Genomic DNA, 15,968 nt, shown 5'->3' on the forward strand with positions numbered 1-15,968 from the left:
CTGGGTTAATGGTTGGACTTGATGATCTTAAAGGTCTTTTCCAACCTAAATGATTCTGTGATTCTATGTGGCTTCAACCATTGCCAATTAGCAACAGAAGCAACGCTGGGAGCACAGTCCCATCCCACAGGAGCTGGAAGCAGCACTTACACAAGCTCCAGCTTGCCCCTACGTATCTCAACAGATACATGATCCCTGTGCAGGGGAGGATGCAAACAGCCCAGCTGGCTCTGGCAGCTCCAATATCCAATCACCGTGGACATCAGGCTACCTCCATCTATGTATCGGCTGCGCAGATGGAAACAGACTGCTCCCCTTCCCCCAGAGGTTTATAATTTGGCCTAATTTAGTCAGATTAGCAGCAGCAGAGCCCTAGCACAAAAACTACCTGCCAAATTTCAAATTCCTAATGCAAAACATGAAGTTACCAGAGCTTGTTAGAGAACACGTTGACAGTTATAACCATGGACAAGACATGTTAATGCCCTAGTCTCACTCCAGAAATGGCCAATGGTTCTTACTGAAACTTTAAAAACACAAACCCTGGAAAATGACAATCACTGAGATAACTATTCCTTGGAATAGTCCACTACTCTTAAAAACAACAAACCCAAAATCTGAAGTTAAAAAGTTATATTCCAGTCCCTGTCACCTCTACTCTCCTCCACACTGAAGAAAACAATCATTTCAGGTAGGTAAGAAAATGCCTATTTAAAAAAAGAACAACAGCAACCACCACCATTGCCTCACATGGTTTTGCATTTCAGAACCATGAAACATGAAAGTACCTTAAATTTCAAAATTGTCTACCTGAAATCAGTGCCACAACTTGAACAATCTCATTGGTTTGCAGATCATATTAAAAAAGGAAAAAAAGAAAAACAAAAAGCTCAGACCTGGGGTGGTCTTGCAAGAATAATTTTTAAAAAGAAATAAATAAAAATTAAGAGGTTTTGATTAATTACTCTTTTTAACACTAGGCTCCTGGACACTTACAACTCAGGGTGCAAGAACTGCATATGCAAAGAATAAGAAATCCGTTCTATATTTACCGAGCACTGAGATTCTCAGTCTCAGTTTCCTACAACTTTGCTTGTGGGATATTTCTTAACGCAATAAAAGTAAACACAGTTAAATAGTGATTTACAGTCTATCACTATTTACTACAGCATAAAGTACTATAGTATTACTATAGGTTACTGCTACACAAAGTACTACATGATGTTATTTTGACATCCGATGTCATTTTATTTACAGTTTCATAAATCAGAGAAGAAAAAAAAAATCACTAATACTTGTCCCCTTTAGGGAATTTTTGCATCTACTCGTTTACTCTGTTGTTGTTTAGTGAAAGAAATTGAGCTCTACAGGGTTACAAGGAGCTAAACTGCATTAAGCCAATTGCAGGAACAGGACCTATGGTTTTGATCATATTTTCCAGGCAGTTAAGACCACATTCATTTTAAACAAAAAAAATGCTTCAGCAGTCAAAAAAGAGTTTCTGTGGTTTCCTGAGCTCTTTACCCGTCAGTATAATCACAAGATTTATAAAACTGTGCTTACTAAAATTAATCTTAAAAATCAATAAATAAATGTGGGTTAAATACCACAAAGGAAAATATCCCATAAATGGACCGTATGGTCATGCTTCTTATAAGAACAGTACACAGGATATACAGCAGCAGAGAGCAAAACAGGTTGACCTAAAATACATCAAATCCTTTTTTTCTTCCTACTTTACCCAAGTGATGGGGGGAAAAAAAAAAATCCTACTGTAACTACTAAAATTTGATAAATATTTGCAGTGTGTAAGAGTTTCATTCCAGCTGTGCAAATGATGCTAGATGGTCACATTTTACAGAAATACCTATACAGTTTTCCTGACTCCGCTCACTTTTCTGCCCCATAATATCCTCACAGCCTTTAGGAGATGTGGAGTTAATATTTAAGCAAGTATGAGACCAATTTCTTACTTTATACTGTAGTTTTTGAACAGTAACTTGGTTATTCATACCTGGCAACATCCATCTAAATAATTCAAGAAGATAGGTGGGGGGTAAAGTGATTTATCAGTATTATTTTGAATCCTTTTTCCAGAAAATGAGTTGCTAACTACACTGATTGCTCATCACGGGATCTGTAGGAACCCACTACCCACATATTCATTCGCCAACAGTTCACAAGATAAGATGCAATGCTCACATTTGTATTTTGATATCCACATACCTCTCTAAAGTTCAGGAATGACATAGATCAAGCACGTCGAGAAGGTAACTGGTTTTTTTTAAGTATAACAGAATATGTTTTTTCTATAAGATAAGGAATCCTTTCTATAAGGAATACTTTAGAGGTGGTATCACTGTCATCAACTCTCTTGTCTTTATCATAGTTTATTTAGGTGACTTTTCAGAGTGCACAGTTGAAGCTTTGAACAAGGGAAGACCTCTTCTTTCTCCTTCACTTCATTCCACCCATCCACGTGACACCAAGATTAAAAGCATGGGGAAAGAAAAAGCCTTCAAATTCAATAAGAAAAGCACTGCAAGGGTGGAAGAGCATTCTGCTTTGCCTCCAAGTTTGCTCCCTCTTCATAGCGAAACATGCCTCATCCATCAGAGAATGGGGAAAAGGCTTAGAGAAAGAATGGTAAGGAATAGAAGAGTACAGCAGGAACAATGAAGGTTATTCCACATTTATTCTCTTCAGTGTGGCAGCATTTGGTTGGCTTTTGATGTTAAAAGTTTCCATCTTCACAGCTTTCTCTGCAGTAGGGCCTGCAGACTCAGGCACTTCACAGCCACCTCTCAGTATGTAGCTAAGAAGCAAAACTAGCAACTCTGGCCACACAACACTATCAATGGATGCTTCACACCAGGCACTATGGAGTGGGAAAACACAACCACAGAGTAAAAGAAAGAAGCAGTTAGTGAAAGTCTGAATTAAAATCAAAGATTAAATTGGGAAGAAGCAAAGGCAGGACTGAGAAAAATCAGTGCAGGGCAAAAGGAACAAGGTGGGGTTTGGGTTTGTTTTTATTAAAATGGATGTAGTAAACTAATATCCACATTGCACAGAGAACACTACAACTGTATTGGCAGGGTTGGCTGCAAAGGCAAGAGTAAACTGGACAAGAAAACTTGATTTATGTTTTCATTCCACAGCTGGATCCTCATTAACAATTTTAGGGAAATCTTCCACTTTTACTTATCCAGTAAGGAATTTATTGAAAGACCATGTATAAAGTCTTTAAAATGAATGAACAATGATGGGGGAAGAGATTGAGGCAGGAACAAAACCTTGCCTGCTGTACTCTGACCCTCAACAAGCTCAACTTATAAGAGAAGTTAAATGACTTAGTGATATGGAAACCCCCAAATACACATGTCACACGTACACGTACAGTGTGTATGTATAGGTTCAAGGCATGTGAAGGTGAGGCAGAAGAAAGCTTCAGGAAAATGTTTCAGTCATCTGTATGGTCACAAAGAGAGTTACCATGTCCCATTCAAAAAATTAGATAAAATCAGTGCAGATATCTTCTGCATTATGTGGCATTAGAAGCTAGGAAACTAGAACATAATTACTCAAGGTATTCTCCAGCACAGATGGTCAAGGCCCGTCAAAGCTAGTCAAAATTTGGATTTTATTATATGGACAACATAAAATAGATATTAATCTAGCAGAAAGATGGAAAAATAAATGCCAAGTAAGAAAGTAACATTCCATCTGGAAAATAAAAGTCCAACTAAAAGCTCCTCTCAGCTGCACAGTTTTTCAAAAGAAATAAAGAGGTTTTCTGGTTTTCTCTCCTCTAGCCCCTCCACTTCCGTAGCAAACCCTCAGTATCTTTGAGGAAGCCTGCCCGGCTATTACAATGTCAATTTGCAGCAGGAAACACCAAAATAAGACAGAAAAAGAGGTATGTGTAGCATCTTCCCTACAAGAGGGAGCACATTCGATCACTCTTCTAACTTTGGGTTACTAGTCTTTACAGAAGAAATACATATATGCTCTCAAATTTGGATGAATACAGCCTCTGCTGAAAGAACAGATATACAGATGCATCTTTATAAACATTAATATTTGAACTATTTTTAGAGCTGAAGAATTATTTACCAAAACAACAACTCACCACTTCATGAATAGATCGGTTGAAGCCGTCATCCTCTGTAAGGATCAGCAAAATGATAAGAGCCATGTAAACATGGTGTGAATTCCTTTCTTCAACGTGATACAGAATTTCAAGAATTGGCAGAACCTTTAGGGAAAGAAAGATGCCTGTATTAGTTTAGTCTTTCAAATACCTCAGAAAATAAAAAGAGGAGACTCTAAACCTCCCGTGTATCACTCTGCCCTTAACGATATAATATCATAGCAATTTCTCCCTCTTGAAATAACCACCCCTAAATAGTGACGTACAATGTTCAAACACCTTCCATCTGTTTTATTCTGTCTCCACAAGAGAGTCTAAACAAATTATTTCTTGTGGTCAGACATGGAATTTCAATTCCTAATAAATGAGATTTCCAGCCATACCAGTTACCATAGGCTCTGAAAGCTTTAGTTCCCCTCTAGACTATGGGAAAATAAAACGGCTAAACAGGATTTTCACATGTTCAAGCAGGAAAACAATTGTTTCTAATCATTTGTGCTAGCACAAGCCTGCTCTGAAAGGACTTTCCTCATCAAATATAGCCAGGCTTATTGGAGGTGCAGTGGCATTTCGAGACCTGAAACTCATATCCCATTTTGGTGTGTGGAGATAATCCCAGAAAAGAACCAGTTTGGGTTGGGTTAAGACTAGAAACGACCTGTTTTTCCAATTCTAGATAATATGCAGCCAAAGAGAACTGACATTATGATGAAAGTTCAGCCCAAGGTCTTGTAACATTTCCACCAGGATGAACAGCTTAAGCCAAAGTCTTGCAATAATAATGAAAATGAGATTTCATTGCAAGAGCAAGCATACCTGAATGCTAGTCTAAAGTTAATCCAGATGCAAACATTGTCTCTCTACCAACTGAAAATTAGCTTTCCACTGGCTCAGTACAACGTGGCTTCCCCAGGCTGCAGAAATAAGCCTAAATAGCAAAATACCCTGGAAAAAGGAACTGGAGAAAACTCTCAATTCCAAGATAGCGGATGAGGCACAAAATTCGTTCCAAGAAGCTTCTAGACACCTAAAGCCTTGCTGTTTTTCAAAACAAGCCGAGTGCAGCAGGATGAATCATGTGAAGTCTATTCTGGTGAGCAGCCAGGATGCAGAGTGCTTCACAAGCCTCTGAAGTTACCAGAATGTTCTCTTACCATCAACTAGTCCCAAAACAGTTGGAACATATTAAAAACACACAACAGTTTCTATAAAAACCAATGAGATTGATCTAAATGCTGCAGGACAAAAAAATTTTTGATGGATGCTTTGGCCAGGGTCAAGACAAGAAGACGCTACCACTCGAGAAGCAGAGGGGGGAAAAAAGAAATATATTTACACATTGCAAACATCCTTTCTTTATCATTTCAAAGGATCTTTCACAAATATCTTTCCTCAGTTAAAACTGGAGCTGACATCTTTGTGTTTTGTGAACACAAGTCTTGAAAGCAAAGACCAAGTTTTCCTAGCATATAGTAAAAATATTAGTCCTTTTTCTCGGATGGCAGAAAAAGAGACAAACGTCATTGCATTAGTCCACTGTTCAAACTAATTCCACCTCCAATATTTATATTGTATGTAGCTTTCCATTGCTTATGCTCAATGTCATTTCCAAGTCCAAGCGTTATCATAACCTGCATATAGCAGGAAGCAATATAAAACTACCAAAGAACTGTATTTACAACTTGAGTTTGCGGGGAGAACAATAAAAGCCTCTCTGAAGGTAACCAGTGGAACAACTTCTGAGTTTTTAAGACAGCTCCCAAACACACATGTATTCCTTCAGAACACATCTCCTCTGTCTATGGACATTCATATCAGGTCTAAAACTGACCTAGCTGAAAAACTGCATTCGTTTTCCTCAAATGCTCCAAGTCCCAGAAGCCTGTTGCTACAAACCACATTAGAAAAGGGCACCTAGACTCTGACATTGAGGCGTTACAGACATTTCTGTATGAGCCGATATGTAAAAGTACTCTCATGAAAATTTCATACTAGCTACTGAGATCACTCTCACTCTTCAGAGTGATTTGGCTCTCCAGATTCGCCACATTCAGTCGTCCTGCCCCAAACACACCTTGAAAGCTTCTGAAACCTCTTCTCCCCACCTCCACTCCCCTGGCTGCACTTTCATCTACATAGTAGGCCAAACTCGAGCAGGCAAACTCTACCTGCCATTTCCAGATGAAAACTGAATCAATTCACACAGTTTTTATAAATCTCCCTCCTTCAAACACTTTTTCCTTTGGATGCTGATTGCAGAGGTACACATAACTGTAGGACAAGCATTACTGTTCTCAGAATGAAAACTATTTGACAAGCCACCACTTAAAATAAAAGACAGTTAGGATAGAAGATTAATTTAAATTGTTATTTTAAAATGTATCTAGAATTGTAACCGCAATGCATTTCTACACTTTTATGTTATACACATACATTAAAACTTTTATATCTATCTTCTTACACCATGGCATTGTCCAGCCATGAACTGAGAAGACAAGAACCACTTCTTTTTGTATTACTGTGTCTTTTATTCACAGTCATTAAACTACCATTACTGGACTACTAGTAACACTCCTCCATCAGGAGCAGCTTTTAAGTGGCAAGACATAGCCACCATTAAAAAGTTACTTTTAATCCCCAAAACAAGGGGCAGGTAAAAAAAGACACTGAAAATTGCAGGTGCTATATTCAGTCCCAGGTCAGGAACAGTGTCCCCAGCAAAGAGTTTTAAATAGCTTGTCTTTAGTGTACAACAAAATACAAAACCGCATAGCAACACAAGTAACCTGCTTAAGCCAAATTTATACCACAGGAAAAAATATTGCTGTACCATCAGTTGATATAAATACATCATCATATACGTTATTTCAGTCCAGTCATGTTGAGTAGCAACAAAATCTACAGCATATAGCAGTGAGCTCAGCAAAGCAAACACATTCAATAGAAATAGCTTATTTCTTATAAGCAGATACCTCGCTGGCATTTTTACCTGCAATATGGGTGTTAACTGCTCTTACAAACAGAAAAAGGCTCAACATTCTCCTATCCATAGACCACAACATTATGCTTACAAAAACGTTTGCTAACTGCCCCCTATTTCCCCAGTACCACTGCTTCCTGGAGAATCCTTGCAAGTACTTCCAATGAGATAGCCAGATGTGAACATCCCTAACAGCATCAGATATTTAAGCTAATCATTTTGTAAAAGAATACAAGGTGAGAAGAATACAAGCTATACACTATGGAAGACACACAAACATCCTATTCATTCTACCAAGCAGTCTTACTATAAGAGCACAAAAGACACACTGTCTTACTAACGATAAAGCATTATAAAGCACAACAGAAGATGAAGGTATTTATATATAATGACAGAGGTAGATTCATACACAAATGAGGAAGCAAGCTGAGACATCATCTATTACCACAGTTAACAAAACCACACTGAATCAATTTACAAATTAAACTGAAGTTACAAAAGAGCAAAGACAGATTTCAAAACCCCCCTAGGAAATGTCACAGAACATCTGCTAGTGATGCTTCCTGGGCACCAAACCCAAGAAGAATTAAAAGAGGGGAAAACAAAACAAATGTGATGGACTGAGTGCAGTGAAACAGGAACAACCTGCAAATCCCCGAAAGGTTTAAGGTGAGAGCTAAGCTGACTACTGACCTGATCTCTCATACAGCACAGACTCTTATACTTCACCCAACTGTATGAAGAGGCCACTAACTTATGCCATAACCCTCCAAAAAGTCATCCACCCTCATTCAAAGATATCCCTGGAGAGCACTTTTTTGCCAGCAATTTTTTCTCTGAATTAATTACCTCAACTGTTTTGCTCCCATATCTCTAAGTTGTGGGATTCAACCTCCACGCTTTCGTTCTTATCACACCTCTCTGCAAGCAAAGTCCTTTCTGTTGCAGGCTTTCCCCTTGTGAAGGCACAGACACATCCTGATGCTTCTCAAGCTCTTTTCTGACCAAGTGAGCTAAGTTGGCTTTCTAAGCCTCTCACAGTTTTGTTGTTAATTTTAAAGGAAAAAAAAAAAGTTTCTCTACATTGTCTCCATTTTTCAACAGTCTGTAAATATTTTATGAATTATGGTAGTACACCACCAGAATAGTATGCAGCATCTTGCCATATAGGGAAGGAAATAACCAGCTCCATTATTTCTGCCCCTTCCCCTCATTTACAAGCCCAAGGCAAAATTAGCCTTATTCACCACCGGGCTGTAACTGGGAGGTCATGATTTCTTTGTCCCGTAACCCTCCCACACCCCCAAGCCTTTTTGTGTCTGGCTCGGCCTGCGTTACTAAGCAATTAAAATTGCTCTTCTCAGTTGGCTGCTGCTCACCCTAACCTATCAGGCCACTAAAAACAAGAGGATCAGACAAAGATGTCAGTTAACATGTCAAAGTGATCACAAAAAACAACAGTATGCATGACAAGTTAAAATAAGAGCAGACAGTTTCAAATTTTGGTATTAAAAAAAAATAAATCAAATGTGCTGTTGACTTTTCAGTGATGCTCTCCTGAATTTTCTCAGCTCTTGCCACACAGTGTTTAATGTTGCCATTATATTTCTGTGATTCTGGGATTTTTCTATTTTTTTTTCTTTTGAGGAGGAATGATAGGTGATAATATATGAAAATACCCCACATCACAGAGCATCTGAGTACCTGCATCTGGATTTGTTTTGACACATGCACCTCATGCTTTTTCTGGAAGTTTTATAGTGTATCAGACATCTTAATTATAAAACAATGCACGCACCTAACCTTTATTTCTCTAAAGAGAAAAGCAAACTGATGTGGTTAGCAGCTGTGAAACATGTCATATAGCATACAACCCAGAAAATTAAATATGACAATTGTTCACAGAATTCATACAAAATTACTCAGCCCTCACCTAGATAATCTACAGAGGACTACACAGGAGTTCAGTCTTGAATCAATTCAGTATCAACCATCTCACTTGAGTTTGCCAACAGTGGTGTCTATCAACTCTGATTTTAGCAATACATCTGCTAGAACTTGGACCGAGACCAAACTCATTCCATATCTGCCATCAAACAGGCAAGGGATCGACTTATCTGGCAAGATTTCAAATATTAAAATGGAAAGGGTTCTCTATTCTGTTACCAATTCCCCTAGACAGCCATTATCTTATTAAAGGAATGCTTTTTAATAAGTAGGATTTGTTAAAGTGGTTTGTGACATTACTAAACGTAGTGGGGAGCATAAGCTAATTTATAACCTACAAAAATCGTAGAAGGTCTGTTATATCGGCCATTAACCACAATCTTATTTAAAGCAGCTAAAAAGTCACTACAATTGCATTTCTATACAATCTGGCTGCTGCTTCTTGAGGAGTTTCAGCCTCAGGTCAACCTTGTAAGACATTTGAAATATTAGTCAAGTCACAGCTCATTTTAACTATTCCCTGTACGCACACAGTAAGCTCGTGTAACTTTTTGGCCTGAATATCTAAAAAAGAAAAATAAAATAATGAATAGAATGGTATCTGCTACCAGTTTATTTACACCATGCCTAGAGGTCAGAAGGTTTGACCTGGATCAGACTAAGCGTGTCACTGAGAAGGAATCAAAGACAGCATTATCAGTACTATCTTTTACCGCAGTGACAAGTTTAGTGTCATACTCCTGAGATAACATAATAAAAATGAATAAGTGAATTAGAAGTGGTGAATAAGTGAGCAAGAACCTACTGATCCCCTCTCCCCCACAAAGCAGGGGACACCGGCAGCTGGTGACAGCCAAGCCTCCAGGACCAACCCCTCGTGATGAGTACGAGGCAAGCAGAGCAGTACTTACGAGATTTTCTATGTCCGTTCGTGCCAAGACATACGTCCGTACGTTGCCATTTTGATGCAGAAGCATGTATAAAAGAAGAGTCGCTTGATCAGATTTCTGCTGCTCACACAAAGCTGTGTATAAACTGTTAAAATTAATCTGGAAAGCATGTGGATTTGATGATGAAAAAGCAGTGTTATCTGAAATAAAGAAATAATAAAAAAAAATTCTTTAACAAATACATTTACCATCCAGCCACTTATTGACTTTATAAAATCTCTCAGTGAAATACTTTATGTGGACACAAGCTGCTGCAAGGAGGGCAGCTACAGTATCTTCTCTGGAACCAATGTACGGATTCATGTGCAACCAAAACTTCCAGGTTTAGTTCACTGGCATTGGGCTGGAGTTATATCCTATCCATTTCTTGGCACAAAGGGCAGATGCCCATAGGTCAAAACTATCAGTATATTTTCAGTGAAACATAGGTGTTGTCAGGACTTAAAAGATGCCGTGGGCATTTTAGTGGGTTAAAGTGATTTAAAACACCACTGACATCCCTCAAAATAAAAGCACTTTGTACATGTTCACGATATAATTTGTGCCAGAGCTGGAAGTGAGAATAAAACAGATTTCTGTTCACAAAACCTTTTCACAAAAAGCCTTACCAGTTTCAACAAAAAAGTCCATCAGCACAGATCTCTAACATCTAGGAATTTCCAGTGGAAATAGAAAAAGCAAGTGTGACAGTCAACGCACTCATACTGAAGTCAGAAAGCCAGGTTCATGTCCTTATTCAGCCTCCAGATCTCCCCATCTCAAGAGATTTTGCCTTTGCTTTCTTCACAAAAAAAAAAAAAAAAAAACCCACCAAAAACCCCAAAAAAACCCCAAAAACAAAAACAAAAAACCCAAACAAACAACGACCTTTGAGAGTATAAGGTTTTGTTCCAGTGCAGAGCAGGTATATTTCTCAACAAGCTTCACAAAAATTTGTATAAAACATTTTCCTGTCTGGCTCTGTTCAAAAGCATCGAACCAAAACATGCATCTTACATGATGATACATGAAGTAGGATGAGTCTGCCTTTTTGAGCTGATTTATTTCAGCATCCTGGCAACGGAATTCAAAGGCTATCTTTTCTGAGCACACACACAAGCGATGCATATGGAAAAATTACAGCAATTTCATGGCAAGAGGATATTCTGGAAGCAATAACAGTTTGGATACTCAAGTATACTAAAGGTCTGAACTTCAAAAATTTCCATGTTACTACAAACAAGATGTCCAAAGTTGAAGAATTTAACTAAAATTCCTTTGTTCCCACAATAACAGACTACAGATTTCTGAACTGTTTATCGTTTATTAAAAATGCATTAACTCAGGAAAGCTCTGCTGTATAAAAAACATGTGATAATACTGCTAATCCTGGACAGCGATTTCTGGACAGGAGGGATTTTTAAAGAGAAGAAGAAAAGACTCAGAAGAATAAAGGAAAAAAAGAAATAATGCAAATTTAAACCCCTGCATTTTTACAAGCAAGTGGTATTATGACAGCCAGCATGCTAGGCAGCAACTATTACACTTCATCCAAATCTTCCTTTTTCCTCAAATCCTGAAAGATTTCTCAGATATTATAGACTGCATCACCACAGAAAACAGTGAGAACAGTGTCACCATGCACGTGCCCACGGGCAGCAACCATGGGCCAGCACAAATTTGACTTTTAAATGAGTTCTTTCATGGTTTCCTCACAAACTTTTCCACTATTCTGGAGAAATCTCTATAGCAGTAGGGACTGATCACACAAACACTCATTGCACCCGCTGAGATGTGGGGGGTCTCGCTTTCCCCTTTATTTTAGCCTGTATTCTTAGCGAAGTTTCTAAACAGCTTTCAGCGTGGAACAATGTGGTAGTTATCGTTTATTTTGAACAATGTTTCCACCCTCTTTGGATGGAGTAAGTGCTTGGAAGATCTGCAAGAGCCCCACAGGAGCCCTGGCTCCCACTGGGTTTCTGGGGGACCAGCAGAGACGGCGTGCCGGGGAGCTGCTGCTTGTCTTGGCCTCGGCGAGGGGCGATGGCTCCAGCCATTGAGCTGGACTCAGCAGGAGGCACTGGAGCAAATGCTGCTCCTTTCTGCAGGAGCACACGCACAGAGGCTGTGTCTTACAGCCCATGGGCAATGGAATCACAGAATCCCAGACTGGTGGGTGTTGGAAGGGACCTCTGGACATCATCTAGTCCAACCCCCCCGGCTAAAGCAGGATCACCCAGAGCAGGTGGCACAGGATGGTGTCCAGGTGGGTTTGGAATCTCTCCAGAGAAGGAGACTCCACAACCGCTCTGGGCAGCCTGTCCCAGGGCTCGCTCACCCTCACAGTGAACAAGTTTTTCCTCATGTTCAGGTGGAACTTCCTGTGGTCCAGTTTGTGCCCCTTGCCCCTTGTCCTGTCACTGGGCACCACTCAGAAGAGTCTGGCCCCTTCCTCTAGACACCCACCCTTCAGATATTGATAAGCATTGATCAGATCCCCTCTCAGTCTCCTCTCTCTTCCCCAGGCTAACCAGCCCCAGCTCTCTCAGCCTTTCCTCATACCAGAGATGCTCCAGGCCCCTCCTCATCCTCGCAGCCCTCAGCTGGACTCTCCCCAGTAGTTCCCTGACTGTCTTGAACTGGGGAGCCCAGAACTGGACACAGAACTCCAGATGTGGCCTCACCAGGGCAGGGCAGAGCAGAGGGGGAGGAGAACCTCCCTCGACCTGCTGGCCACTCTCTTCTTAATGCACCCCAGGTACCACTGGCCTTCTTGGCCACGAGGGCTCACTGCTGCTCATGGAGAGCTTGTTTAAAACCATCCAATTTCAGGTGAGTATTTCTCTTTACTAGGGAAAATTTGGATGTAGACAGCAAAATCAGATCAATTCAACACGTTCTATTAAGCAGCAACCTGATGCCACAGTTCATTAGCTGAGGAGTGTCCATTGACTTTCAAGCTTCATTTAGTGCATGTTTAAACCATGCCACTTATATGTATAGTACTTCACTATCTGTTTTACTAAAGGATATTTTAAAAATGTAAAAAAAATCTGAACAGCATTAAAGAAACTTATCAGCAACAACAGCATATCCTGTATTATTCCACACGTTAAACTAACAGAAAAATTAAGCTGTGCTCAACCATGTAGAATAAAGAAAACTATCCTGAATTTGATTAGTTCTGTCCAATTAAATTAAATTAAGTTACTTCAACAAAAAAAGCCAGTTTTCATATTATAGTCACATACTATAGATGATTATGACCATAAACAGCCTTTCTTTGTCGTATCATTTTCCTTTTACCAGCCCGTCAGAATGTTCATAGGAATCAAATTTAAGCTCAGTTATATGAATATCGCTAGCGGAAACAAGTTTACGTGAAACAGTAAGTCATTCTATAAACGTACACATCTAGAGAAAATATGGCTTTTCATGCTAATTTTGACATAGAATAGGTTTTTAAAAAATTTTACGATACACGTATGACAGTTTTCAAGCTGTGCTAAGGCATTACTGTGTCCCAAGCAAGATGCTCTGCAGCAGGGCACTGAGTCAGTGCAGCATTGTGCCTGCAGGTACCTGATCTACAGACTGGAACCAGCCTTCTCAAAAACCAGGCAAGCACTGAAACAACTCTGAAACCTTCCGTAAGTACAAGTCTCATAAAAATGTTTACATTAACCAATTTCTGCTCACGTTTGTGATACAAGAATACAGTTGGAAAATCAATCCAGTTTAGCAATTAAATTGCTTCTCTTAGCTTTAAGGAACATGACTCCAGGTAAACAGAATTTCCCCAAATGCTGTAAAGTTTTAGGGGACTCCTGCAGACTCTTGGACAACTGACCTACTTATAGGTCAGTTTTATGTATATTTTCTGAAAGTATGAAGCTTTCTAAAAGTTCTCAAGTCTGAAGGAGAGAGTATCCTTCTCCTTCTGCCCCTTCCATTAAGTTCCAGCAGCTGAGGAACTCCACCTCAGAACTCCCAGAAGAAAATGTACTATTATTGCTCTTCCACGGGCTGGCTGGAGGGAAAACAAATTTTGGAAAGAGACCCTCTAAGCAGTCGCAGCAACTTAACACTCCATTTTCATCAGTTCATGCTTAGAAATAAGAACAAATGCAAACCTTGTGTGTTCTTGAAGGACATAATAGCTTGCCTGTAGGGATTCGGTGTATCTGGAGCATCGGTCAGATTAGCCAAGACCAGCAGAAGCAGTAGACTCTGGTTAGCTAAAGGGGAGCACTGCTCCAGCTGCGGCGTTGGTTTACTCCCCACTCCGCCCAGTGTGAAGACTGTCCACAGGCCAGCTAGAGAGAAAAGGCAAAAAAATATTACGGGTGTTCACATTTTAAAGCACAGAGCTTCTTTAGGCAGAACACAGAAAAAAAAACCAGCTTAAACGAGAACCTCCAGATTTAGAATCCTGTAGAGATCATCATCATTGCTCATTATTGTGGGTAGACAACATAATAGCAACTAATAAGCTTCCTGGGAAAAAAGCAGCAATTTAAATTTAAATTTTAAGTTATCATTAAACTCAGCCTTATATTTTTACATTCCTACAGAAGACGAAACAACTTGAAAAAGCTCTCCAGTTAGAAGTATTTACACTGTTCTGAAATTCCTTTTTAATAGATTGCATATAAGATGTAAAGGCATGGAAGTACAAACTGTTTGCAATAATTTGAAGTTAAAAATCTAGTTAAAAAGAAATAAAAGTTTGAAATGACAAATCATTATTGATACTGTCAAAATAACAGACTGATTGATTCCTTTTGGGTAAGCAAGTCTTTGTTGTCTCATCTGCCTCAAAAATACACATGTAACAAAGCACAAAAACTTCATTTATTTTAAACCTGCAAAAATTTATTAGGTACAAAAATGTAAACAGCTCATCATTCCACAACAACTCTCAGGTCTTTACTCACTAACTATATTAAGAATGCATGTTAGAATACCCTCCCCTTTATGTAGGCGCATATATATGGTGCATGTACACCTCCAGTATTAAGGCAGCACCTGAAGGTTGCTCGTTAAAACTCTCATTATCATACTGTTTGAGCCTGAAATGCAGAGTCATTTTCATATTTATTCCTTACAACATTAAAAAAATTAAGAAAGTTTAGTTTTCAATCTTCTAGTCTGCCAGACTCAAGGTGCACAGGATAAAAACCTGTAAGCCATTTCAATGCAAAACGTAACTATAGTATAACCAATTAAAAGAATTTAAAGTACTCTTAGCCCTACAAAATTTCAAGCCAGGCAAAGAGTATTTTTCTTCAAATGTAATTGTATAGTCAGATTTTGTAATAAACCAACGCTTTCTTCATCAACACAATTGCAGGGCAATTACTGCCATGTCAAGGGCAAGGGAACTAATGCCATTCAGTGTTAAGCAGCTTGAAGGAGTTCTTATAATAAAAAGCACTATAATTACAGCCTTCTTAGCACAATTTTCATGCTACATTAATAATCCTTTATCACCGTGTTTTTGATCCACTGTTCTTAAATCAGAATGAAGCCAAATAAAAACGCTGACCATGAAGTTAGCTACTAAACTCACATGAGCTACCCAGACAGGTAACATACAAAGAAACTTTTTAAAAAAAAAAAACAACCAAACTGAAGTAACCATATATTTATCATCATTTGTTAAATGAATTCAAATTTGGTACATTTACTCTCCTAAAGTCTAGTGCAGTTCTCAACTAAACAAGCGTTTCTACATTTTTAATTTTCTACCACCCCACCCTTCTGTGTCTGGCATCTGCCATTACTACACCTTTCTTCGATAGTTAGGAAAAGAAGGATATGGCCAAAATACTGGCGAGTAAGTTGAATCTTCCACCAGGGACAATGAGGTAATTATGTCCAAGAGAAATCTGCACATTGATATATGAACCAAGTAACCGCCTGAAGTTGTGTCTCTTGTTGGTAAGTGTATTCCTCC

The 15,968-nt window shown here is 39.0% G+C and overlaps 1 protein-coding gene across 10 annotated transcripts in view; it reads right to left on the bottom strand.

The window, feature by feature from the left end:
* The window catches only part of DYM (dymeclin), a 218,151-nt gene that overhangs the window by 120,534 nt on the left and 81,649 nt on the right, over window positions 1–15,968 (bottom strand). For all 10 annotated transcript variants that reach the window (XM_075739713.1, XM_075739712.1, XM_075739715.1 and 7 more), the window contains exons 9-11: window positions 14,143–14,325; window positions 9,992–10,170; window positions 4,133–4,258 (exon numbers count right to left, since the gene is read on the bottom strand). In XM_075739713.1, coding sequence (XP_075595828.1) covers window positions 4,133–4,258; window positions 9,992–10,170; window positions 14,143–14,325 — 488 coding nt within the window. The remainder of the gene's footprint in view (window positions 1–4,132; window positions 4,259–9,991; window positions 10,171–14,142; window positions 14,326–15,968) is intronic.

This window comes from Balearica regulorum, chromosome Z (genome assembly GCF_011004875.1).
Source record: "Balearica regulorum gibbericeps isolate bBalReg1 chromosome Z, bBalReg1.pri, whole genome shotgun sequence".
Lineage (NCBI taxonomy): Eukaryota > Metazoa > Chordata > Aves > Gruiformes > Gruidae > Balearica > Balearica regulorum.